We start from the raw sequence: 26477 nt of genomic DNA on the forward strand, positions 1-26477 counted from the left end.
CGAACCCTAAGTTTAGCGGGAAAAATTCTCCTTGAGTAATTTTCTTGTAATTGATCAAACCAATCCATAACTGTGAACGGTAAAGAATTGTCCTCTCACCCCCAGCCCTATGGGGGTGATTTACTTAATGTCACTAGTTACTTCTGAACACTGGTATTAACCACCTCCAAACTGGGAGCCTCCTTACAGTGATTTGGACCCTGAGAGAGTCTTTTATTCACCTGAGTGGGTAATGTAAAGATGAGCAATCTCTCCTCAAATATTATGACCAGTAGATTTGCCTTTTCCTCCCTTACTGGAGGGCTGGATTGGGCTCTAGAAGACTGTTCTCCAGACAGGAGTGGATTTTGGTGGTTCTTGTCGCCACTGTAGATTCTTGTGGAGGAGGGGGAATGTCTCCTCCCAGAGGTTTTGATTTAGACGGTTTGAGGGGAATCCAGGATCTAGATTGTTAACTGACATCTCAGGGCCTTCCAAATCCAGTGATTCATAGACAACACTTGGAGAAACTTTGGATTCAATGATCTTCCTTGTTTTCTATTATTTGTCTAGTAGATTTAATAAAGTTGCGACTTAAAGTTATATTTCCTTCCTGGTGGCTTCAGACAATTCGTATTTGAGTTTAATCTGGGAGCCACAGTATTGTCCATTTACCCAAGACCCCTTCTTCGGGAATCTGTGGTCAACAGTACAGCCATCTGTGACACCGATACTTGCTCAGTGGGAATTCATTCCTCGGTAGGCTGGGGCTTCTCAGGAATCCCCTGCAGGTCCAGTGTCACAGGGCTGTTGGGTGTGAATGTCTTGGTCCATAGCCACAAATGTCCTGGAGGAGAGATCCTAGAACTTGAGTGAAACAGAACGTAGCAAATATGCCTTTGAAAGACACACCCTTCTTGTTTAGTCAAGGGATTAACTATGACCAAGGAGCCGAAGGAAAATGCTGACTTCATCCACTTTACCCCAGTCGACCTCTAGGCGGCAACAGAGCCAGGAGAAACATTCATTAACGTCTGTCCGGCTGTAGTGACTGGCTCGCTGATGGAAAGGGAGGACAGGGAGAGCTCTGAACGCTAAGGATTCTACAGCCATGGCCGCATTTCCCACTTCTGATGGAGGCATCTCCGGACCTCGGAGAAAACCAGGGGTCTGGGCAAAGAAAGGCACAGGACTTCTAAAACACCCTGTGAACTCTAAGCCCATACAATGGACCCAAACTGCTGAGATGGAAACCCACATCCACCACCTCCAGGGATTGCCTTTGGGTAGGTTACTTCTTTGCTTCCTTATCTATCAAAGGGGAAGAGTAATACTACCCACCTTAAGTGACTAAGGAGAGATGAAATGAGTTACTACATGTAACTCGTGTAGAAGAATGGCTAGCACAGAGTAAGTGCTTTCTAAATGACTACTCCTTGAGTCACAAATAACTCCAAACCATTTTTGGAAAATGCCAGATTCTGGGTAGCACTGATTTTTAAAAATTTTCATTTGGGTTGGACCCAGACAGATCTTTTAAAATAATTAATAATATCTAACAGGTGCCTGGAATTGCTGATTTGAATAAGTCAGTGTTGGATTAACAAGATTTTGTCTAGGTTAGGTATGAACAGGAATATATAGAACATGTTTCTGACAGATACATACAGGGCCTTTGGCAAATCAAATACTCCATGTAGTAGGGAGTTACGTATGCATCATACCCAATTGCCTATTTTCAAAAATCTCTATAGAATAAAATATCTTTAACACTAAACCACATTAGATATAATGTTTCTTGAAGGTTCAGGGTCTGCAGTGAATCACAGCTATTACTGTAGTGGAGATGCTTTGGCAGGTTGGTTCATAGTGCCTCAGTGTTTGCTGCAGGTATTTTCATTCATTCATCAGCTTTGTTTTCCACACATTGTTGTCTACTCAAGCAGCCCCAAACGACATCTGGTTGCTCGATCTGGTTTTAGAGCAGGGACACCCTTAGAGACATACTGAAGTAGGAACGGCCGTCTGAGGTAACAAATGCAAGCAGTAAGTGCTCAGTGAAGGCTAGTTCTCCTGCCTTTCTTTCTGACATCTCCCTGCGTTTCTAATCCCAACGCCAATGAGTGAGATGTTTTCGACGCTCTAAGGCAACTGAAACTACTTCCTATCTTCTCAAAAGGGGACAGGTTGAGGAAGATGGGACGGCAAAGATTTACCAACGGCTTTCATAGCTAATTCTTTGTATACTCTGAGCTGTTCTTTCGCAACTCATTCACTCTTTTTCCTTCTCCCTATCTTTCCCCAGAGTCCCTGCTACACTTTACTATACCTTTGTGCAGAGCAGAAAAAGGTACCTCCTAGAACAGCACCCTTTCTGGTCTGGCAAACTAGAAAAGAACCTTCATTCTAGATGTGAGCCCTCACGCACCCTCTTGGCTGAGCCCCTTGGTGCAAAACGTAAAATACACAACCACCCACAGCAGCCAATGTCAGCCAGTGTCCCCCAAAGGTAGAACCTACAAGGAAGGCCAGGGCCTGCCTGGAGAGCCAGTGGTCTGCTGGTGGAAAGAGATCCCACTTGTATCACCAAAGCAGCCTTGGGACTGAAAAAGAGCTGGGTCCCAAGTCAAACTCACCTGCCCTCCCTCTGCAGAAGCCATCACATATCTGGTTCCACCATGTTTGGCTGGGAGACAGCGATTCCATCTTTCCCCAAAAGAACCTTCCACAGACTTTTGGAGTCTTTCATTTAAATCACAGTGCAAGTATGAGGTCATATCTAAAACCACCAAGCAGTGACTCAAGTCTTCTGGATGGACTTTTCTGAACAACTGTTGAGTTTAATTTTGGTTAAGTCCAGTAGCTTTGCCCGTGGGATATATGAAACTCTTGACACAGCCAAACAACCCTAGCAAACGCTCAGAATCCAATTAGTAAATAAACTCCATTGTAATGTAAGAAAAAACCACTACCCTTGCTATTTACCCTTCACACCGAAATAGTAAATGACACTGTGGGAACAATGAAGCATATCACTGAAAAGAACATCAGCAAAAGGCAAAATTGCCTCTTCTAAGACTCCTCTTGCCCTCTAAGGTTGGAATTTGGGCAGGATGCCTTCGGAAATGATTTTTTTCCCCAGTAATGACAACATTCAGTACCACATAAGAAATGAAATTGAAGCATTGATCTTATTCTTCAAATACAGGATAGCTTCAATATTAAAATTAACATATAAATTTAGCATCCATCTTATTTTGAACTCACTTCTGCTGAGTAGATGCACATATAAAGAATGAATCACTGGAACAGTATGCAATGAAATCAAGTTCATTTTTCAAATATGTCAGTTCAAATGCAGTCAGTGCCTGTTTTCTGGGCACCCAACAAATGTTCCCAGATGCCTCCCCTACCATCATCTCCCACAGATCCAGCCACAGGGCAACCTGGGAACCCTGAAACATGAGTCCCTGAAGAGCAAACCCCATAATATATGACTGCTACACTGCACATCCCCTCCTCTGGTCCTATTCTTTTCATAAATTGTAAGTGTTCTTAGGCTCTTAGAAGCTGGCCAATTAACTGTAAGAGCCTAGACCAGAGGTCTACAATCACTGCCCCTTTTCCCTGGTACCTGTCCCCTTTCCAGGTTGCTCTTCTATTAATTTCAACCACAGCCATACACCTGGCTAACAAATGCCTTGCTTCTCAAGACGTTCGTGAAACTACTTCTGGTTTTCCCATCATCAAGAGTGTTGAGATAATACAGATATAATAGAAATGCTTCTACTTTTCACTGTGTATTTCCTGCAATCTAGCCCAGATGTTATATAGCAACTTTAAAACACATGTGGGAACCAGCAACTGAAATTCACTTACAATTAACTTCTGTTTCTACATATTATTTCTGGAGATTCCACTATGGAATTATGGAAGTATACAGCAAATTACGATGTTAATTTTTTTCTTCTGCAGGACTGGCAAGTTTGTAAGTCTATTTTAAACTCACTCTTATTCACTGAAAAAAATTCAGTTAAGAGCAACGTCTCTTTTGAAAAACTTACTGCTTTATACTCAGATTATATTATCACCTGTAGCTAATGTTAAACATGGACAGCAGAATAAAATCAAGTGAAATGATGCCTCTAAAAAGTACAAAACAAAACCAAAAATAAAAACAAGAAACAGAAAAAAAAAAACTGTTGATATTTCACAATGAGATATCGCCTCACACCTGTTAGAATGGCTATTACCAAAAAGACAAGAGATAAGTGCTGGAGAGGGTGTGGAGAAAAGGGAACCCTCTTGCACTGTTGGTGGGAATGTAAATTGGTGCAGCCACTACAGAGAACAGTATGGAGGTTCCTCAAAAAATTAAAAATAGAACTACCATATGATCCAACAATTCCAATTCTGGGAATATATCCGAAGAAAATGAAAACACTATCTCAAAGAGATATCTGCACTCCATGTACATTGCAGCATTATTCACAACATATGGAAACAACCTAAGTGTCCATCAATGCGTGAATAGATCAAGAAAATGTTACATCCTAAGTGAAATAAGCCAGTCACAAAAAGACAAGTACTATATGATCTCACTTATATGTGGAATCTAAAAAAGCCAAACTCATAGAAACAGAGAGTAGACTGGTGGTTGCCAGGGGCTAAAGGGTGGGGGAAATGAGGAGATGTTGGTCAAAGTGTACAAACTTCCAATTACAAGATGAATAAGTTCTGGGGATCTAATGTATGGTGATCATGGTTAACAATACTGTATTGTATACTTGAAAGTTGCTGAGAGAACAGATTTAAACCACAAAAAAAAGTAATTATGTGAGGTTATAGATGTGTTAACTAACCTTATTATGGTAATCATTTTGCAACATATACATATATCAAATCATCACATTATACATCTTTAACAATGCTACATGTCAATTATATCTCAATAAAGCTGGAGAAAGGGGACGGTTTGTTGATATTTCTTAGAACTCAAAGCTCCAGGGCAAAACCTATTTCCAGGTGTCACGAGTAAGCCAGGAATCACGGAACAACTGAAAAACTGGCAGCAGTCCCCTTAGGGGAAAGGATAGCATGTTTATGCTAATATCTGGTCCTTTACCAACCCAAGTTTCCAGAAACAGGCATTTCTGATCCCAAATGTGTACTCGATCTAATCATTAACACTGACACTACCATTATTTGAACTGGCTCTAGGGCATGAACTAAGACTGCGTACACAGTCTTAGTTCACTCTTGCCGTAGGAAAGTAGATGTGAGTGGAATGGGGATCTTGAAATTCCCAGCATCACAGTTTGTATCCCTCAGCTCTTTTACTTGGCATAGGTCTAAGAAGGAAACCTAAGGATGTGATGCAGACTGAGGCAGATCTCAAATCTTAGTGAGTTTAAGAATTACCTGGAGGGACTTCCCTGGTGGCACAGTGGTTAAGAATCCACCTGCCAATGCAGGGGACACGGGTTCGAGCCCTGGTCCGGGAAGATCCCACATGCCGTGGAGCAACTAAGCCCATGCGCCACAACTACTGAGCCTGCGCCCTAGAGCCCGCGTGCCACAACTACTGAGCCTGCGTGCCACAATTACTGAGCCTGCATGCCACAACTACTGAAGCCCACGCACCTAGAGCCCGTGCTCTGCAACAAGAGAAGCCACCACAATGAGGAGCCCACGCACCGCAATGAGAGTAGCCCCCGTTCGCCACAACTAGAGGAAGCCCGCGCACAGCAACAAAGACCCAACGCAGCCAAAAATAAATAATTAATTAATTAATTTTTAAAAAAAACAAAAGAATTACCTGGAGAGGATGGTAAAAATGTAGGAGCTTAGGCTACAGGGATTCTGAACTCAACAAGTGGGGCCCAGGAACCTAGAGATTAAGTATCGGGTGCCTGGACCACACTTTGAGAAAAACTGCTGCAGGAGAACACGACCAGCCCACCCGCCATCACATCGAAGATGAACATAGCATTTACTGTAAGACTAGCAGGGGAAAGGGGCACTGGGGTTTAATAGGAATTAACTTTCTATAAGCCTGGCCTGACTCAACCGCAAGTGTACAGCCAAGGACCCAGGTATTTTGTGTGACAGATGGGATTTAACTAGGAACTGGTTGATGTTGTTTTTCTCTTTTCATCCAGATGTTGAGTTTCCTGTGAAAGAGTGACTGAGTGCCCATGGGCAGAGGCGTGTTCATTTCCCTTGAATTCTTACATGCCAACCATAGCAGGATGGCCTTTGAGAGCTGAGCTAGAATCTAAGAGGTTTTGCCACTTTAACCAGAGGGGCCTCAGCTGTCAGGACTGCAGGAAGCAGGACATAGGATCTTAACCACCAATTTCTCCCTCTGACCCCGTACCACACTTACCACACCGAAACAAACATATCTTGCTTCAGAAGCACACTGAGGATCAAACATACCTGCAGTAGCCCAGGAATAAGCTGTCTTATAGGCAGTTCCATTTTGCTGGCCATTGGAAAAAGAGGGCAAGGACTTTGATGATCTGTGGGCAAAATCAAGCTGTCAGGATACCATATCTTAAGCCGTTTTGCTCAATCCAGGTCACTCAACCTGAAGACATGACAGATTTTATAGCACTGTCATCTCATATGGAATCTGTTATCATTGTTGCTTGTTAGATAAATATAGACAAAACTTTTGAAGATACCTTTGAAAATACATTTTTGCTAGGTAGGCCCAGACATTAGCCCATCACTACCATATACAATGTCCTGGACATGTATTTTTAGAATCAGGGGTCACATTATTCTCCTCTCCAGCCCCTCACTAAAATATAACCTTAACAACAAATTATGTTTACTTTTAAACACTCTGGTATGTAACCATGTCAACTAAATACACATTAGTCCAACTAATATAAGGAATTTTTCCCCTCAATGATTTCTCATTCCAAAGGTGCCCAGTAGAAATAAAAATGAGATTTGTTTGTTTTAAATATGTTTTCCTCCTGGGACCCATGCAACGGTGATGGGCAGCCGACATCAGCTCCTGTTCCCATTGAGGGAGGAGCATCTCAGGCCAAGAGGATTTGCCCTTCTTCGTCCCAGAATGAAGATCCCTTCGAGACTTATTCTTGTGCTGGGACCTCTCTCTGCATCCTTGTCATGTAGAGGTTTTCGCTTATTTTCTTTCCCTTCCACATTCATAAGTTTATTGTCTGACCTGGGCAGTCATCTTTCCTCCCCAGCATTCTGAAGAAAGGAGTAAGAAGTGGTTGGTGTGGGCACCACTGCACATTATTGTTCTAAAACTCACTTTTAAAAATATCTGAGCAAGAAGTTTGCCATATACAGCAGCCCCCCCAAAATGCTTTTTAAATGAAGGGGAAAAGCCCTGTTTTCCAAAGTTTTGTTGTGGTCATCCCCCAAAACCAGAATGGCATCTTCTCCAAGTGAGAATGAGGGAATCCACTTCTTCATCCTGAATGCAAATAGGAGTAGATACTGAACTTAATAGGAGTAATTGCTCTCATTGATGGAGTACTTTCTCTGCGTCAGGTACCGTGCTATGCACTTTGCTTACTTTCCACACTGTAGATTTTTTCATTTTTACTTTGTTTTTAATGAGATTCTCCATCATATAATCCCTGCTGTCTTGGACTCACGGGCAGGTAACTCGGACAATAACATACAAAGAGCATCCTCTTGCACGTAGTAGGCACTCAATAATTATCTGTTGAAGAAACAAATAAACAGATGGAGGGACTGAATTAACTCTATTCTTGAAAAATAAATTCTGTCTTTCTGAACGTAGCCCCCAAACTTTGCCATTCATATTTCTCAAGGGATATCACATTTAACTGAAGCCTTGATCCATGCACTGGTAAGTAGCTTTTATAGCAAGTTTCTATTTTTAGAGATCCTCTTTCCACAAGTAGAAATGACATAAACCAAGATCATCTCCTTAGTTTATTTTTTTTCTAGAGTCCTTAGCATGCTACATTAACCTGACAAAGCTTAATCTTGTGTTCATTTCACAATACATTTCATGCAGTTCACAGCTGTGATTGGCTTTACACTGACATTGACATTACACGTTTCCATTCAGCCATGTGAAAAGAATAATTCTTAATGGAGTTTGTCTCTGAAAACTGTCCAAGCTTAAATAAGCATGTGAGTAGTTCACTCTATTAAGTGCAGTCTCTCTTTAAAATGCAAGAAGGATTTTTAGCATAGGAGTATAAGGTCCCTGTTTATAGTCCGTTTGCAACCGAACCACTGCCTTTAGGTTTCACATATCCTAAGGAATCCTCTTTTACAAAATTTCATTCAAGTATACTATTTTATTGAACATTCCAGGCTGAGTTTAGGGGCAAGGCTGACCTTCAGCTCTAACATCCCCAGATAAATCTTCCATGGGCCCAAGGCTTTCCCAAGACTATTCTCTTTTACAACGAACATTCAGCACTAAAGCCACAGAGCAGAGCTATTTGGCATTTTCCAGTGAAGTGCAAGAAATTAAATAAGTTATGTTTTTATTGCTAAGTATAGAATCAAGCACAGTCACTTTGTGAAACAGAAGGAAAAGGTATACACAGGATGTGGCCTCTCCTCAAGGGGGGGCCAGGGTTCAAATGCACAGAAAATGTCACCTGGTCACCACCCATCGGGTAGCACTTTAAGATGATGTGTTGAGTATTCTAGAGTCTGAGGAGTCAGACCTCTCGTCGTAGTCGTCCTCGGTGTAAATGGACTGCTTTGACACGATGGGACACCCATCGTCAGGGATGGGGATCCGAGGGTCTTCGGGGACGCGGGCGGGGAGGACAGGTGAGCTTCTGAAGACGCTGGTAGAGTTAGTGGGGAAAGGGCTGACGTACTGGGACCTCAGCTGGTACTGTTGCTGCAACGTCATGGTGTTCCACAGGGTGACATCGTTGGGCAGAAAGGGGCTCGACTGGTTTCTCGCCAAAGTATTCCTCAGCATCAGAGGGTACCGGGGGGGCTGGGGGAACGGGTGCTGCAGGGGCATGGCCAGGGGGTTGGGGACCACGTTACTGGAGTCGGCGGAAAACCTCAACGTGTCTGGGACTCTGAAGGCCGAGCCCACGGACCATTTGGAAGAGGAGATGGGGTAGGAGCTCAAGGTGTGTTCGAAGATGTGCCCGTTGGAGGGCAGCACCAGGCCCTCGGGCTCTGCCACAGTTCGGTCCGCGGCCAAGCTGGAGGAGCGGCTGGACAGCAGGACCTCCACGGCGCTCACCAGGTCGCCCCCGCAGCCCTTCAGGATCAGCTCCAGCACCGTGGGCTTCTGGTTGGGGAATATTTTTTTTAACACTTCCAGGGGCGGTCTGTTGGCTTTCAAGCTGAAGGGCAGAGACACGGTCCCCGAGGGGCCCTCGATCAGGAGGTGATTCTGCTCCCCGGGGTACTTGGGGCTCTCGGGTCGGCTCTCGGAGCTGCCTCCGTTCTTCTGGACCGCGTACCCCCCTTCGTCCACCGACACTATCTCGGGGCTCTCCGGCGTGAAGTAGCCCTTACTTTTGGCCACGTCCGGGGAGCTCCTCTGGTCCGTGTCTTTGTCGCTGAAGGTCTCAGTGGTGTCCGCTGTGCTGTTGTCCCTGAGCCGTTCTTCAGTCAAATCTGAAAAGCAGAGAACAGCTGGGTTAATCCTTTCCTGGTGTGTGTAAAGGGGAACAGATGTGCTCAGGAGAGGGTCCTACATGGGCTTTCTGGAAGGGGAACTGCTTCCCTGTGGGTTATGACATACTGCAAGCCTTAAAAATATCCAAACTGTGTCACTGGCAAATGGGGAAAAAATACCTGAAAATAAAGATCTAGAAATCGGAGTGATTTCTCAGAATGGTGTGTGCAGGAAAGCTTGCCTTCAACACAGAACGGAAACACGATACCTACAACCACAGATGTGGCTGTCTAGCACTAACAATCTAAATAGGGGCCAGGCTGGGGATAAGCACCATCAGGGAAGAACAGGAAAATGAACTCAAGCTTGTCTTCTGGCCCCTCTTCTGCAAATGAGGTGGCCAGTGTCATTCAAGGACGTTAACAGCTGGTGCACGACGCATATACCCACGGGAAATTTTAATATTTTAAATCCATTTTCCCATAGGCAGATTTTGTGTCAAATGTCTTGTGAACTAGTCGTATGTTTCATCAGGATACCATGTACAATAGCTAGTCGATATGATTGCCAGAGTGAAACGGGCAGCCTCTATACATTGAAATTTTTCTTAAAAGCCCACTCGAGGTCCTGGCAGACTTGGTTGCCTGTAACCCGCACTAGAGGGCAAGCAAAACCAGCTGTGAAATCTGGATGTGGGACAGGCTGCGGAGAGAAAGAAGGAAATGGCTGGAGGAGGCTTGTGAAACTGTCAGGGAGCAAGGGCCATCAGTGAAGCAGTGCGTCCGTAACTCTAGGACCCGGGCTGCAAGAAGCAGACAGGTTTTCATGAACTGTTTCATTAGTAAAGTTCATGGAGAGAACTGCAAGATACCTTCCTGAACTATATTAAAAGAAGAGAGAGACAAAACAAAAAGCTTCCCAAATAAAGCAGAGATTTGCTGTGAAGTAAACCAGTTGCAAATTTAACATTTTGACCTAACACATCACCCCCCTCCCCACAAGGGCTAGTATTACGGTGTTAAACAGGCAGAAAGGAAGGAAGGAAGGAAGAAGTAAATAAGTAAGACTGGTCTGCTTGCAGAAGTAGGTTCTAAGAGACCTTAATAATAAAGAAACATATTCTTTATTAACAAGCTATATGCGAGTGGATTTTTATCCACTGCCCTGCCTGAATAGCCTCACTGTTGCCTTCCCTGTGGGCACACCTGATTATGTGTAGATAGCCAGCTGGTGAAATTTCATCAAAGCAGCTTCTAAAATCCATCTCCTCCTATTTGTCGTTGTTTATTTTAAAACCCTTAAACAGGGACTTCCCTGGTGGCGCAGTGGTTAAGAATCCACCTGCCAATGCAGGGGACATGGGTTCGATCCCTGGTCCAGGAAGATCCCACATGCTGCGGAGCAACTAAGCCCGTGAGCCACAACTACTGAGCCCGCACACCTACAGCCCGTGCTCCGCAACACGAGAAGCCACCACAATGAGAAGCCCCCGCAATGAGAAGCCCGTGCACCACAACGAAGACCCAACACAGCCAGAAATAAAGAAAATAAATTTATTTTTAAAAATAAATAAAAAGCCTTAAACAAAGGCCCATTTATGAGCATTCTTCTAATATGCGATGTACCTTAATTATAATTGAAAAACAAAACTTTGATTCTTCACAAAGCAATAAATATGTCCTAGGCATAAATAAATACTTTAAGAAATTCTTAAACTATATCAGTGAAGCTTTCAGTTATAAATCTGATACAAATTCGTAGTTGTCCCAAATTTGCATTTTACATACACTGCTTCTTTTTCCAGTACAAAATATCAAGTGTCCATGTGGGGATCATTTGCAGCCCACACACATGAAGCCATTTTTGCTTTCTGTAACAACTCTGGGATATGCACAAAACACCTATTTTTGCAAGAGAAATGTGACATATCCTCTCCTGCAACTTCCTAGGACTGGAATCCCAGTTTTCACCCACTGAGTTAATGTGGTATTTGTCCTTGATCCCAACAAGAAAAACAGCAACAAAAAAGCTTCCATAACTTCATATTCTAATCAGCTAGACCTGCCTACATTTTCCTGACTCAGGACCCCGCGCCTGCCTCTTGGTGTTACTCTATCGTTAAACACTTGACGATAAGCGGACAGTGACAGTATGTTAACTCAGCACTGATCTCAACACACAACTGGATCTTGGCCCCTGCTCAGTGGAGCTTGGGGAAACAAGTCAAATACTCTCCTGGGGAAAATATGGACATAAAATAATGTTTTAAGTACTGTACTCCTCTAAACAATTTTCTTATTTCTTTAGCTTTCATTATCTATTATTGTCAGTATCAAGTACTTGTATTGCTGTAACCTGCAAGACACTGAGGAAAACAGAATAAAGGGTGGAAAATACCAGGAGGTATAAGACTGGCCCCTAACTCGTGAAATTTATTACCAAGTTGGGAAAATAAGACGCATGTGCAAGGGGGGAAGCAAACACAACCAGGCAGAATTTGCTAAGCAGCAAATATGCACACGTGGAACACGAATGTTCATAGCAGTATTATCCACAAGAGCCAAAGAGTGGAAGCAACCAAGTGTCCATAAAAGATGGATGAATGGATAAACAACATGTGGTCCATTCATATAATGGAATATTATTCAGCCTCAAAAAGGAATGAAGTTCTCACACATGCTACAATGTGGATGAATCACGCTAAGTGAAGTAAGACAGACACAAAAGGACAAATATTCTATGATTCCACTTATATAACGTACCTAGAATAGGCAAACTCATAGTGACAGAAAGTAAAATGGTATTACCAGGGGCTAGGGCAGTGGGTAAGGGGGACTTACTGTCTAATGGGTACTGAGTTTCAGTTAGGGATGATGAAAAAGTTCTGAAAATGGAAAGTGGTGATGGCCACACAACATTGTGAAAATACTTAAAGCCACTATATTGTGTCCCTAAGAAAAGGTTAAAATAGTAAATTTTATGTTATGTATATTTTACCACAATGAAAAAGTGAAAGAAATATGATACACAGTATCATAGCAATACAGGGGATGGTGGGTTGTTGTTTTTTTTTTTTTTTTAAAGCAAGGAACAACTGGTTTTTCTAGGAAACAAAAAGGTATGTTAAGTACAGCTAAAAAGCTCTGATTGTGATATTTTTAAAAGAAATGTGTGAACCTAAAAATACCTTCCCATTTTAAAAGGTAACTTTTCCCCACTCTGGACGACCTGCAAACACCGAAGACATTTGGGGAAAATGCTTCGAGCTCTATTACCAAGTTTAGTCTTCCACAGAATGCTTTAGACGCCAGAAGAAAGTGATTCAAAGGGCAGAAGTTTAGCCAAAAGGGAACTAAGAAATGATGTTCCGGCTAATCTCACATATCTACCATTATGAAAATGTAGTATTTTTTTCAAGATGGTAAAGGACATACTGTCCCAATCAACTGGATATTGGACGGCTGGACTATAAATCAGACAATACAAAATTTAACTTTTGAACCTATTTTCCTGATCTGCAGAACCGGCCACAGTAGAATCTTCTATGACTGGCAGCTTGTTCACCAATTGTGAACCCCTAGACTGCATGAGGCCTCTTTCATATTTTCTTGTGCTACCCTTTGCACCTGCCACTGTGACATCCCCAGTGCAGCCAGAGCTTCTGGTGACTTCTCAAAAGAGTGTAGTGGATTGTGCTGATTCATCCACACTTTCTCTCTGCAGATTTCTGGGCTGATGAGCCTCTCCGAAGGGGTGGGCAGGCTATGGCCAAAAAGTGAGAAAATCTAACCGGATGTCACAGGAATCAAATCTACAATTTCAGAACATTCCAACCAACTGAGTTCAGCACTGTTTATACTGTACTCAAAGGGGAGACAGAAGCCATTGAATGAAGCAGTGAGTGGGACACACCCATGGTGTCCACACACCTGAGCAACGCATAACGTCCTGCTAAGGGGTGCCGGGTAAGCAGAAACCCAGACAACATCCAAGGCTGTTGGGGATTCAGAACCAGGCAAGGGAAGACTAGCCTTTCACCTTGTACCAAGAATAACTCCTTACCCAGCAATAATTTCTAAAGGTCAGAACATACGAGCCCTGCAAATTTATGGTGTCAAGTACTGGTTGTATTGTTGTGCCTAAACTAGAAGTATTGTAAATTATTGTCATAAATACAGACTTTCACAAGTAATTATAGAGGGTGAGTTTTGGGCCAAGTGATAAAGCGTAATTTAATAACAGGTGTTTCTTTACATCTGTAGATTCTTCCCTAAATGAACTTTACAAATTATTCCTGTTGGTTTAAAACACAAAGGCCTTTCCAGATATAGAAATGTGAAACTGCCAAGTAGCAAAATGAAAAAGGAAATACTCCCCAAATGTTTTAACCTCTTTCTTCTTGAAACTGACACCCTAATTCCTAGAACATTAAAGAGTAAGAATATATTTCAATTGATAATATTTTTACTCCTAGTATATAGGTGCCAAAAGCCAAAAACGACTAGACTAAAAGTAGAAAGAAATCACTCTCGTCTGATATTACAAACCAGTTACTGAAAGTGATATAATCTATTTTTAAAGCTAAACATCCAGATATTTTAAAAATCTTACTGGATGTTCACTCTTCAATTTCGTATTTTTCATGATGTAGAAGCACTCACAGCCATCCCTGAAATAAACTCTTCACAAGGGTAAAGATTTTTTTTTTTGAAAAAGTAGATACTCCATTGAGAAGGACACTTTTTCTATGGAAAACAATGCTACCAACTTCACAATATATCTATGCCATAAGATAGCTACAAGGCTTTAAGGAGAGAAAATGAACACGCACAGAAAAGTGACTTCCAATCTAAAACTACAGTTTGCAAATTTTAACTTTCTTCAGTGGATTTTTTTCATATGAAAATGCAGTTTAAAAAAAAAAAAAGTCCTAAGTATTTATCTGAAAGGTTTTGAGGAAGCCTGCCACATATGCAAAACATTCTGTTCGAGACATGAAGATGAGTATCTTCCTTACTTAGGTGTGGGGGTCTTATCCATTCTTTCTATCTACGAAAATAAAATATAGCATACCTCCAGAATAAGTACACGAAAGCACTGGCATAGAGAGCGCTGCTTCCTAGTGCAAAAGTCACTGGACATTTTTTTTTCCTTTTGAAATCATGTCACGCGTTTTGAAACATGGACTGTCACGCCCTCATCTGTGCACTTGAGCTTTGGGGAACATACCTCTCAATAACTGTTCCCTGATGGGTCGTTTTCAAAGTACACAAATCTTATAGCAATGGCCAGGAAGAGCCCCAGCTGGATGGGGCTTCCAGAAAAGACCCCTGCCCAGTCAGAATTCAAACAGGAGACATGCTTTGTACATTTTCTGTTATCCTTATCTCGCACTAGAAATGCTGAATCCTAAAAAAGTGAATGGGTGAAAACCCAACATACAGCAGGGAATGAACGTCAGTCTAAAATCTTTCCTTTTCCTCCGGGGGCTGGGGGGGTGAGACCTTGTGAAAACTAAAAATACATCGTCATGTTTGCTTTTTTAAAATCATTAATGACACTGGCTTAATAACATATGAAGAAATCAAGATGATTCCTGGGGACCAATATTTTGGGGGACATTGATATAGAAAGGGCTAGACTTAAGGAAGTATGGATTGCAACTGTGGACTTTGTAAATCCTGCAAAAATTTAGTTTTGACCCCTTTCTTGACTCTGAAAGGAACACTTTCCAAGAAGGAGGAGGGAAATTACCTATAAATCTACAAGTGTGTTTGGTAGTTATAAAAATGCAAATGGCTACTTATTCATCCACCTATTTAACAAATATCATTAAATCTTTCACTATGTGCCCATGCACTGTGCTAGGTAAGATTACACAGAGATGATCAAAACATTTGCCTCTTGGCTACTGAGAGGCTTACAGTTTACTAATGAATATTTTGCAAACTTCCCAAGTTACCTGTGCAGTGAGTTGTATTTTATATTGAAACACAGCAAGTAACCCAAAGGCCAGCAGCTGGGCAGACTGCTGTATTCATGGGAGGGAATGTTGCCATAAACATTCACATATAAAGACTATGAATGGAACATCTACTGAACTAAACAAGTGATACTTAGCGGGGAAAACAAGCAGAACACTGATCCCAGCTTTGTAAAATTTAAGTCTGCCCAGTCACTGCAATCAAAAGAGATGAGAGATTCGGTAGAAAACCGATGTTCTGATTGTTAAGTTTTCCATAATATTGTTATTCAGTAGTTGATTGTGCTTATTTTTTATAGCTGTTTAACTGTATAATAAAATGCAAAAAACAAAAAACAAAAAACCACCTAGTTATGTTTTAGTTTCCCCTTAGTTTCTTCAGAGAACAGTAGTTTGCAGTGACTCACTAAAGCCATGGGGGACTCTTGGGGGTGATGTGACAGGATCCCAAGGTGATGGGCCCGCGATGACCAGTGTTCCACCACTCAGGTCCCAACCTCTGCCAACAGCGCCCATGTAAACCCCAGTGCAAGGCCCACTGTGCCACCAGAGTCACATCACACTAGACATGGGGGTCCAGGGACCCGAGTGACTAATGGCTGAGGGGCCGCAACAGGTTAAAAAGCTAAAGAAAGGAGGAAAGCTGGAGAAACGGAAGAGGCAAAGAAAGGGAAAGGACAGGCAGGCAGGCACGTAGGTTTTCACTGGGTTCTGCCTGCCTTTCTGTCAGGAAGAAGTCCAACATTTCCAGAAAGGGTCTCCAAGTCCTCCAGGGACGTTGATTTATGAAGATTTACTCCCTTTCCCTCTGTAAAGCTGTTAGCTGAAAGTGCCGACTGGCTGCAGCAAAGAATTTCTCATCAATGCTCTTTGATTGTATTTTGCAAACAAAATGCCTGTTGCTTGGTAACATTTCACTTGAGCCTGACCTTCCCCGAAAGTTATTGCTATCAGATTCGATTTACACTGTCCTTCTGTGATTACTGTAATCTTTTAAACCCGGGAGTTCATCCATCAGGGAAAAGAAGAGTTGGTTGTGTAAATCGAGAGCACGGCTATCCGCCAGATTTATAACCCAGAGGGGTGTGTTAGGTGGGGGGAGGTTCTGTCCTGGATGGCAGCGGAACTCTGTGGTTCCTAGACGTGGAAAACGCTCCCATTTTCCCGTTCACCCTGAGCTCAGATCCGCAAGATGGACACCAGCGCCTCTCCGCGCCGGCCGGGGGCGGCTCGGGCTCCACAGGGAGAAAGAGGCTGGGAGACCCGCCAGAGCTACGCCCACCCCGAGGGGCGCCCCGAGGACTTCAGGGCTGGGCCCGCCCCGGAGGCCTAGAGTTGCCAGATAAAATAGCAGGATGCCCAGTTAAACCTGCGCTTAGCAAAAATCACAATGTTTCAGTACAAGTGTGCCCCATGCAATATTTGATATCCCTTTTTCTGTGTTTATTTGCAGGTTTTTTGCTAAATCTGGCAACCAACCGAAGCAGGCGGGGTCTAACCCAGCCCGCGGGGCTGAGCGCGAGTGGAAGGAGCCGCCGCCGTAGCGGCGGTGCCGCGAGGATTGGGTGCAAGGGGACAGTGGTCCAGGGCGGCCGCAGGGGAGCCGCGAGCGCGCGGCTGCCACCGCACGGGCTTCTCCCGCCGTCCCATCCATCCCTGACCCGGCCCGGGGTCCCTGAGCCGCCGCCCCGCACTTCCACTCGCTGCGATCTCGGCTGCGCGGGGGGCCCAAGGAGCCGGTCGGCAACTCGGCAACTCGGCAACTCGCTGGGCGCCGGTGGGAAAGGCCCGGAGCTGTGAGCAGCCCTGCGTCCGCCCTCCAGAGCCAGCCCGGGGGTAAGGTTTAGGAGGAGCCCAGTACGGTCTCTTTTCTTCCTTTTCGTTTGGTTGGTTTTTGATTTTTAAAATGCAACTCTGAGTCAGGCCCCTCGGCCCAAATCAAAGCCTCTGAAATACCCAGACCCTGTTTTAAATTTCGTAGCTACCCTTCATGAGTGACTCTGAGGTCTCTCCCACTTTTCCTTTGCTTCAGCCTCTAGTCGCAGAGAATTTCCCATCCTGGCCTGGACCGGTACTCTGGTAACACTCATTATCCATGCAGGTGCGTGTCTCTTTTTTAAAAAATTAAAGTAAAATTTAAAACTAGGAAGCTGACCAGACAGGACCTCATCAAGCTGGAGCTGAAAAGCCCGGAGCAAGCATAAAGATGCTAGGAGGTGCCGGACAGGAGGTAAAATCAAATAAAGGCAGTTTTCCAAAATCTCCCAACTTCCCTTCCTATAGGTCTCTTGTTCTCTCCATTTCAGGAGAAATAAACAAGAAAGGAGACGCTACTTTCCTAGTTAATCCTGCTCTCTTACTCCTAATCAAATATGATGTTTTAGATTTCTTTTCCTTTAAGAAATTTTTAAACAACTTGTTTACGTATTTATTTTGATGGCAGATGTAAACCTAGGAAGAATCTGTAGCCACAGCCCTTTCCTCTGGCAGCCTGAGGAGACCCAGGCCACTCTCCTGGAGGAAGAGTAGGGTGTGGGGGAGGGAGCCAAACAGAGGAATGTAACTTCAGCCTCTCACCTTGGTCGTGACCCCTAACTTTCCTCAGCTCTACAGCCCAGGTCCTGAAAGGCTGGCTTGGCTGGTTGAGGCTGCTGACTCAGATACTCTTAAGAGCTGAAAGGTGTTCAGGCTTCCCAAGGTATTTTCCTGACGGGAAGGAGGGGGGGAGTGAAGAGGAAATGAAAGAGAAACGAATCAATAGGATAGATTTAAAGGAGCTTAGACTAGAATTTGGGGCTCAATCAAAATCTAATAATTCCAGGCCAGTCGTAGATGATAATCTAGGAGCAGGGGAAATGTACACCCAAAACGGGGGGGGGGGAAAAAAAGCTTTAATCCATTGCTAGAGTAACCTGATAATATGAAAATTCTCCTTACAACCACCTCCACATTAAAAGGGATGTTAAACATGATACACCGTTAGATAAAACAATCCCTGTTCCTTTAAAGAATCGGAAGCAGAATTTGGGAAAGAAATTTCTTCCACCTACAAAACTGAGTCTTGGTATTATGTTGCTCCCTGAACTGGGTGTTTTTTCCTCCAGCGGTGCCCAGCAAACATTCCCTTCTCTAGGGCGTGTACTTTTCACAAGGATTTCTGGAGAGGGGGAAAGACTGTGTGTTTGTGCACTTGGATTTGGAGCCAACAAAAAAAGCAAATGTCTCCACAGCTATGTACTAAAGAGACCAACCATGTTTTTGACACTGAAATCACAAAGAAACAAATCTCCATAAATCACCAGCAGATATTTAGAGATTCCTAATGGTCTGTGAACTTACTGTACATGTAACTTACTACCATTCAAACAGAGCTTCATTTACTTCTCTACGTAGTGAGCTACTTGCCCAGGACCATATCTGACAAGCTTCTCAATATGCATGGTATGTTACATACAAATACGTCATAAGAACAACTGCCAAAAAGGAAAAATACATACAGTCCCATCCAGGCAGTTTTCCCTAACGTAAAACCCAAATGGGCTTTCTCTGTACAAAGCATTGCATAGAACTGATCCACTTGTATACTTGCCTTCCTAATGGAAAACAATTATCTATTCCTTTCCTGCCCTCTCTCGCCAACATCGGATTGGTGACTGGCTTTTTGTTGGTGTTGAATGGAATTATAGGGTCGAACCAATTGAAAGAAGAAAACAAAAGTTACATAAATAAATGTGCAAGGTATGCATTAGGACCTGAGCATTTGATCCCTGATAGCTTAGTCCCCCAAAGCCATCACTCTGACCTTTTCTAGTGGTAAATCCTATTCTCCTTTGCAATTACTTGTTTTCATTTTGAAAGGCTCAGGTCATCCCAGAATACTTAGTTCTGAGTAAAAGAGAGAGCACCAGGTCTGGTTTGTCCAGTTGCAGTCTCCCTCTCCTATTCTCCCCAAGCATGTGTCCTTCTGCTACTGCGGCCGCTGCTTGGCCTTTCTGCCTGCCCCTCACTCCCCGCCTCCCAGGGTTGTTTTTGGTTTTGTGACTCTTTAGAAACCATGAACTCTGGCTATCCCAAAGAATGGTTAGAACAGCACACAATGTGCAAAGAATCCCCTCTTGGACAGGGACCCCAGAACCCAAAGCACTATTACAAGGGTGCTGCTGGGCAGGTGGCCACTGCAAGATGCTACCACTGTCACAAACTCAAAACTCCTGCCCTAGTGTTGGGGGAAATGGAGACAGAGAAACTGGAAATGGAGACAGAGAAACTGGAAATGGAAAGGTTAAGAAAAGTTACTGGCATGGAGAACTGAGACAAAACTCTCCTAGTTACCTGCTCTAACTTAAAGGAGAAAAACAAAAAGAATGTTCTTTCCCCGCCCCCCTCCTATTCCTCTGTGACAAATATATAAATATGAAGAGATCACACTGACAAAAGAGAGTCAACTGGGAGTGGGCGGACATTTCTCAGGGAAATGCTTATATTCTACCTTGGATTAAACATCCACAAAATCCATGTTCAGTAAACTCACTTCTGCCCTTAAAATACCCAGTTCTGCTCTTCCCATAAGATGTTCTCAGAGCTTCAGGTCTGGAGAGCATAACTGAGCAACAGGGCAGCAGGACTGCACCTGCCAGGGTGCCTACCAGCTCACCCCAAACGTTTCCTGTTTCCACACAGCAGTGCAGTGCTCCTGAAAGCCTCTCTCCAAGAGCCAGAGGTACAGTCTTTTTTGGGGTGGGGGGAGACTGGGGGTAGGCAGAAGCTCTACCATTAGTTCCACCCACAGGAGGGCTTTGGGCCTTACAGGGCCTTCCATCTCTGAATTCCAGCATACCCCTCAACCCCCTCCCTGAGAAGATGGGCTTTTTTTCCTTTGTACATCTGCCCCAGTGAAAGGGAAAGACCAAACACCTGTCCACAGAATTCTAAGAGCTACAAATCAAAGGAGCCCTTGGGCTGGGCAGGATGGTAAACTGGACATTCTCCAGGAGGAAAGGCTCCACTGGGGCTTGCAAGGCTTTGGAGGCCTGAAGGAGGGAACCGGACGGAAAGGGGAGGGGAGGAATCCGCCCACCTCCAGGGCTCAGGGCAGACCCATGCTCTCTAAAGCACAGCAGAGGAGGAGAGGGCAGAGGAGAGGACAGGAGGAGGCCCAGGCCCATCTAGAACTGGGGAAAGCACTCTCCAAGGCTGGCCTTCCTCACTGTAGGTCAAATTTTGTTTGCTCCTTTAAAACCACAGAGACTGCTGAGGGCTGCCTGCGGAATGGTGTTAAAGGACCTGAGCAATTCTGCAAAAGGAGTTGGTTGACTCTGGGCGCACTAGATTCTGAGTCCCCACTATCAGTTTGGAGGCCTTTCTGGCCCTTGTTTACTATTGCTTATAAATAGGGCTTCTTTCAACAGACTGCAAGAGGCTGGAGACCACAGTAGACTACTAGAAAGGCTTCAGGTTTGTTCAAATTCCCCGGGGGCCGAGAAAAACACCCAGAGTCATCCAAGCCTTGGGCCTTGGCTCCTTCCTTGCACCTACCCATCCCAACCTCCAAATGCGAGGCCCTCTAAAGCCCGCGGCAAGAAAGCCCGGACGCACGGTGGTGTGTGTGCCCATGTAGATTTTAATTTGGTCCTGTCTCGACCTCTTTATTTACCCGTTCCCCTTTAACCTGGGGAAGGCACTTGGCGAGCCCGAGGCGCCTTTCCCGTGGGCGCCTCGGTTCACCTCCTACCTCGCCGGGTCCAGACCGAAGATCGCTTCTGCCGAGAGAGTAAGGTCCGGCTCGGCTGGAGTTGGGGCGTAAGGCCGGGCCGGGCCATCTTCCCAAAAACTCGCCTCCGAGCCTCCCAGCCAAAGCCGCAATAGCCGCTTCGAAGTGTTTTCGCCCACGCGCGGGGCCCGGCCCGGCACCACAGCTGCTCTTACCTGGCTTGGCGAGCTGCGCCTGCAGCGCCCCAGGCTGGGGCTCGGCGGCCCAGCGCAGCGCGGCGGCAGCAGCCAACTCCACAGCGGGGCGCGGCGGCGGCGGTGGCTGCGACGGCTGCGAGGTCGGCGGCGGCGGGGCAGAGGTGGCGTCTCCCGGCGGCGGGGGTCCCGGCAGGGCGCGCAGCGAGTCGGGGATGAGGCTCTCGAGGCTCTCGTTGGCCTGCTGCCTGCGCAGCGCTACCTGCGCCGCCATGACCCGCTGCCGCTCGATGATAAGGATGCACTTCTCACAGGTGCAGTCTTTGAAGCGGCAGTAGCGTTTGTGGCCCTTGAGCCAGGACAGCACGCCGTGGTTGCGGCAGCGCGCGCACTTGGGCGTGCGCTGCAAGGGCGCCCGCGGCGGCTGCGACACCGGGCCGCCCATGTACAGGTAGGGAGAGCCGTAGCCGTTCATGCCCCGGGCTCCCGGAAGAGCTGGCGGGCTGGCGGCGGGAGCGAGTCAGGGGGCGCTGGACGACGTGGCTGGGAGGCCCGCTCAGGGGCGGCCTCCGCGCGACGCAGTCTTTGGTCCAGCAGTCCCCGCGGCCGCGTGCGCTCCGGGGTGGCCGGAGGGGCTGCAGCCGTGTTTACGGCTCCCGCGGCGCTCACAGCGTCAGCCTCCCGACTGGCGCTCCACCAATCTCACGCCGGTCGCGTCTCCGCCTGCCGCTGCTTTGGCCGGCACGTCCTCCCTCGCCGAGGCGCTGCGGCGGCTGCCAGGAGTCGGCGAGAGCTCTGATTAAGGTCTGAGCCAGCTTGTCTGCAGCTCCCGCGCGCGCAGGCCGGGCCCGGCACTTCCTCCGCCGCCCTCCCCCTACTCCTCCTCCCTCCCACCGCCACCCCCACCTTCGAGGTCCAGGTCTCCTTGCACTCCCCACCCCACTCCACGCCTGCCTCCTTCCTTTCCGCTCGCGCCCTTCGAGTCCCTGCACTTCACCTTCCTCGCCATCCGCCGTCGGGCCACTCTCACGGGGGCGCTCAAGGCCCCCTCCTCCAAGCTCTCTGCGTTTCCCCTGCCCGCGGCGGGCGGGACTGCGGCGCTCCGGGACGCGGCGGTGCACGCGGGGCGGGAAAGGGAGGACCAGCGCGGGTGAGGGTGGAGGTGCCCTTCGCTCTCTTGCCCTCCCTCCAGGCCTGATTTAGCGGCACCAAGCCCAAGGCCGCTTTCATTCCCACACTTGGCCACAGAAACACGGCTCCGCGAGAATCGGAGCCTACCAGAGCCTTGCGGGTGCACTCGGTTCCCGGAGTGAGCCGAGAGGGTTTTAAGTTGGGGGGAGCCAGGCCCCGCGGCCACTGGCGGGAGGAGTTGGGGGCAGGGCATTGGAATTCGTTCGAGAAATGTTGGCTTTCTTTATTTCCTTTTGCAACATTTTTTTCTTTTGCTGCTGTAGAAGAAAATGAATGATTTTGAAAACCTGCTGGCCCAAGGATGACGACCCATTTTGCAGCCTATTTCAAAGGAAAAAACTGTCCTCTCTCTCTGGTGCAGAGTTTATTTCTCTACCCTCCTCCCCACGTTTTAATTTTTAAAAGTCTCTGTCCTGAAAAGCCGGGAAGAGCTCTTATGGGCGATTTGCTTAAGCACTGGGTCTAAACTTTAAGAGAGCGGACGCAGGAACGACGCTAGCGCCCCCAAAGTTACCGCATATGACCTCCCCCCTGCCCAACGGCATTTGAGCGATTAAACGTCTCGCGTCCCCCAATTCAAATGCCCACGGTCTCAGTAATCTAGTTATGGCAAGGGATGGGGCCACACACACCCCCAGTGTCTTTGGGTAGGGGTGGGGGAGAGCCCTTGCACAAGATGACTGCATAAAACTTTGTTTAAACAGTTGTTTGCGTGTTTCTAGTCCCCTAAGAGTACCGATTTGGCCTAAGGCAGACTACCACCACAAATGCACGGAGTCTCCCCCGCAATGCAAGAAAAGAAAAATAAAAAGCAGGTGGTTACAGCGACGCAGGGTAGCACAATGGCTCAGTGCGAAGGGGGTAGAATGCAGTCCCGGAGCCGTCTGTTGGCAAGCTCCAGACAGCGCACTCTGAACTCAGCTCTTGGCGGTCTGGGCGAATGGAATGCGAAACCGGAGCGTAGACGAGTTTGCTGCAATGGCCAACCGTTCGGCGGCACAGCTGCCCTTGTCCTCCCAGCTTTTCTCTGCACTGCCCTAGAAGCAAACAAGCAACCCGAAAACGTCCCACTGTGTTTGCTGTGAATTCAAGTAGCACCAGGCGTTCTAGCAGCCAGCCCTCCGCTTAGAAGGGTGATTCCGGGAGGGGAGCAGGTTAAAAAGGGAACCTGCTTGTGTGTGTTTCCCTTGAAGCCCTTGACTGCCCCCCACCTCCCCCGTTTCAGACCTGCGGACCTAGTAGGGAGCGAGAAGGAAACCCTAGCCCGAGAGGGCTAACGCTGGGAGGCCTGCCTCCAAAGCTGCTTCGGGAACAGACCCCTTAGTCTTGCCCCTAACCCACCGCCTCATGGATCTCTCCTCCCAAACTTCACGCAGAAAACAAACCTTAAAAACACTACAACTGGGAGGAACTTCATAAACTCTCCAAACTGGAGGCCTAGGTGACCTGCAGCCCCGTGGGCCAGAGGCCCTTAAGTGGGGAGTTGACAGCGAGTCACTTCACTTAAGGAGAGACATAGAGAGCCTAGAAAGACACAATCTGGGAACTTTCGCGCTGAAATCTCCAGGTCTCTTGGGAATGCGGGGACCACAGACTTTTTTCAAAGCCAAATTTCTCCCGATTTTCTCCAAATGGTCAGGGAAACCAGGGAGTATAAGGAACTTGGGAGTAAAGAAATTTTTTAAAGGAAAGCAGCAGAGCTCTGCACCAGGTTTGGGGGACATTTCCACTACCAACGCGACCCACTCTCCTCCCTCAGTCACCTAGCCACCCTATCCCTTTGCCACTCAGGCATTCTTGCATTATTTGGTCCCGGGGCCCCGTTTCACTCCAGTGCACATTGGGGGCTGAGATCTAAATACTCATTTGATATAGCGCAATAATCCTTTTCTCATATTTGATGGGAATGTTTTCCATAACCCAGTATTTGACAACATCTCCCTATAGGGACAGGTTTGTATTTATGTTGGTAAAATGTCCCCTGCCTCAAAGTCTATTGTAACCCAACACCTGACAACCCAGAGTCCCATTTCTGTTTGCAGAAAGGGTTTATTCAAGCACATAATGGGATCCCAGCAGAAAGCCTTTCAGAACAAGGGGCTATGGTAAACTTCACCACATGAACTCCGTTTCCAGGGCTATTAAGCTTTTAATTGGAAAATAGCAGAGGAAATTTCAAGGTGACTATAACGTGTTAGCAGTTAGTGCGGAGAAGAAAAGCCGGAGCAGGGATGAATGTAGAAAGCATATGGTCAGAATCACATTTAGGAGGAGCAGCCTGCTTCTACTAAGTCCCAGCGGCTTGTACACTTATGGGAAAAATCATCAAAGAAACTGGAAAGGGAGGGGGTAGGATTACAAGTAAGTGTAACCTCACTCGACCGGATCCACTCTCATTCTGCTCTGGGTGGGGTGTGTGTGTGTGTGTGTGTGTGTGCACGTGTGTGTTCAAACCACAATTAACTGGATAGAATTGTGATACGTATTAACAGCGAAAGGGTGAAAGATAGTGTGCATGTGTGGTTCGCTTTCTCTTGACGCACACACAATATATATATGTATGTACGTATAAGTTGGAGTGCAGGTGCCGGTGCTGAGAAACCGAAGATGTCCTGACTGGACGCTGCTCATGACCGCAATCAACACTTAATCAAAAGGACAGTTTCATATTGTCCCGGATGTATAATACATCAGGAAATTTTCTGCTTTGCTGGACTCTCATGGAGGGGGAGGTCAAGGTTCCTATTCTGCTGTTTAAAACGCGACCACGGTGACACTGGAGGCCGGGGCATGCAGAAAGCCCTTTTACTTATTTTTATTTTTTAGAAAGCCCTTTTAAAGCAGGAAAACGAGCTCCGTCTCTCCACGCATGAATTTTTCAGCTCTTACCCTGTCCGTGCCTCTTCAGCATCACTCATTGGCCAGTTTCACATCCAAAGGGGGGAACAAATGTCTAGCGAGGCGCTGGGGCCACCAGGAATCGATTTTTTGGGGTGATAATAATGCCCTTGTCGTCCACATTTGGGAGAGACTCGTGTGCACCCCCATGGCAACCCCGAAGCCGCTCTCTGGGGCTCAGGACAGAAGGTAGAGACCTTGCGACCGGGGAGTCACTGAACCTGCGTCTGGCGGGCCGGGGGACACAGCTGGTGTGAAGGAATATCCTGGACGGTCACGTCCCCACACCATTTTGGCAGCGGGGCCTAGGCTTTTCGGAGCAAATGGGACCTAAAAAGGCCTTCAACCCCGGCGGCCCCCTGCAGACGCGGCTGCTCAGTCGTTCATATTCTAGAACTCTCTCGAGACCTGCAACAGCTCACCCTGGAGGTAGGCACTCCCACGGGTGCAGATTCCGCAGACCTAGACTAGACACAAGGTCGCGCCCGCCCCCATCCTTTCCTGTGGCTGTATGGGTGTCGCTCCCGCACTGCAACATCTGAGGGGCCCCCTGGGCGGCGACCTCCGCCCCGCGCTTTCGAAGGCAGGGACTGGGAAAGGGCGCCCTCGGAGCGCCCCCACTGGGCCAGGGCCGCGGGGGCCCGCAAGCGCCCGGGGATTCCTGGGCCGAGTCGCGCTCACCCCGCCGGGCATGGGGGACTGGAGGCGGCGGTCAGGTCCCTACACGGTTTTAGAAGAGGGTCGCCTGGGCGGCCTGCAGATCCCGTCCACCTTCGGTGCCAAAAAGTAAAACATGTACCCTCCGAGATGAAATGAGAGCAGCGCTGACTTTAAAACAGTTTTAAGGTAATCTTCTCCGTGACTTTAAAAACCAAAAAAGGCCGAGAAAATAATTTC

At 46.7% G+C, this 26477-nt stretch overlaps 2 protein-coding genes across 2 annotated transcripts in view; both read right to left on the bottom strand.

Moving 5' to 3' along the window:
* Positions 1-7916: 7916 nt before the first annotated feature.
* Positions 7917-22341, bottom strand: DMRT3 (doublesex and mab-3 related transcription factor 3). The gene is made up of 2 exons (XM_082403689.1): positions 21513-22341; positions 7917-9603 (listed from the first exon to the last, which is right to left on the bottom strand). The coding sequence occupies exons 1-2, from the start codon at positions 21964-21966 to the stop codon at positions 8639-8641; spliced, it is 1419 nt and encodes a 472-aa protein (XP_082259815.1). The 5' UTR covers positions 21967-22341; the 3' UTR covers positions 7917-8638.
* Positions 9523-26477, bottom strand: part of DMRT1 (doublesex and mab-3 related transcription factor 1) — a 154896-nt gene continuing 137941 nt past the window's right edge. The window contains exon 6 of the mRNA XM_082403693.1: positions 9523-9603. The gene's annotated coding sequence lies outside the window, so the exon portion shown is untranslated. The remainder of the gene's footprint in view (positions 9604-26477) is intronic.

The sequence above is a fragment of the Balaenoptera borealis genome, assembly GCF_965194805.1.
Source record: "Balaenoptera borealis genome assembly, chromosome: 8".
Lineage (NCBI taxonomy): Eukaryota > Metazoa > Chordata > Mammalia > Artiodactyla > Balaenopteridae > Balaenoptera > Balaenoptera borealis.

Bases quoted from the DNA above. Each gene is read 5' to 3' on its own strand.
- DMRT3 (XM_082403689.1), bottom strand. From the start codon at position 21,966: ATGAACGGCTACGGCTCTCCCTACCTGTACATGGGCGGCCCGGTGTCG. The intron at 9,604-21,512 runs GTAAGAGCAGCT...TCTGCTTTTCAG, and splicing joins GGCGCAGCTCGCCAAGCCAG to ATTTGACTGAAGAACGGCTC.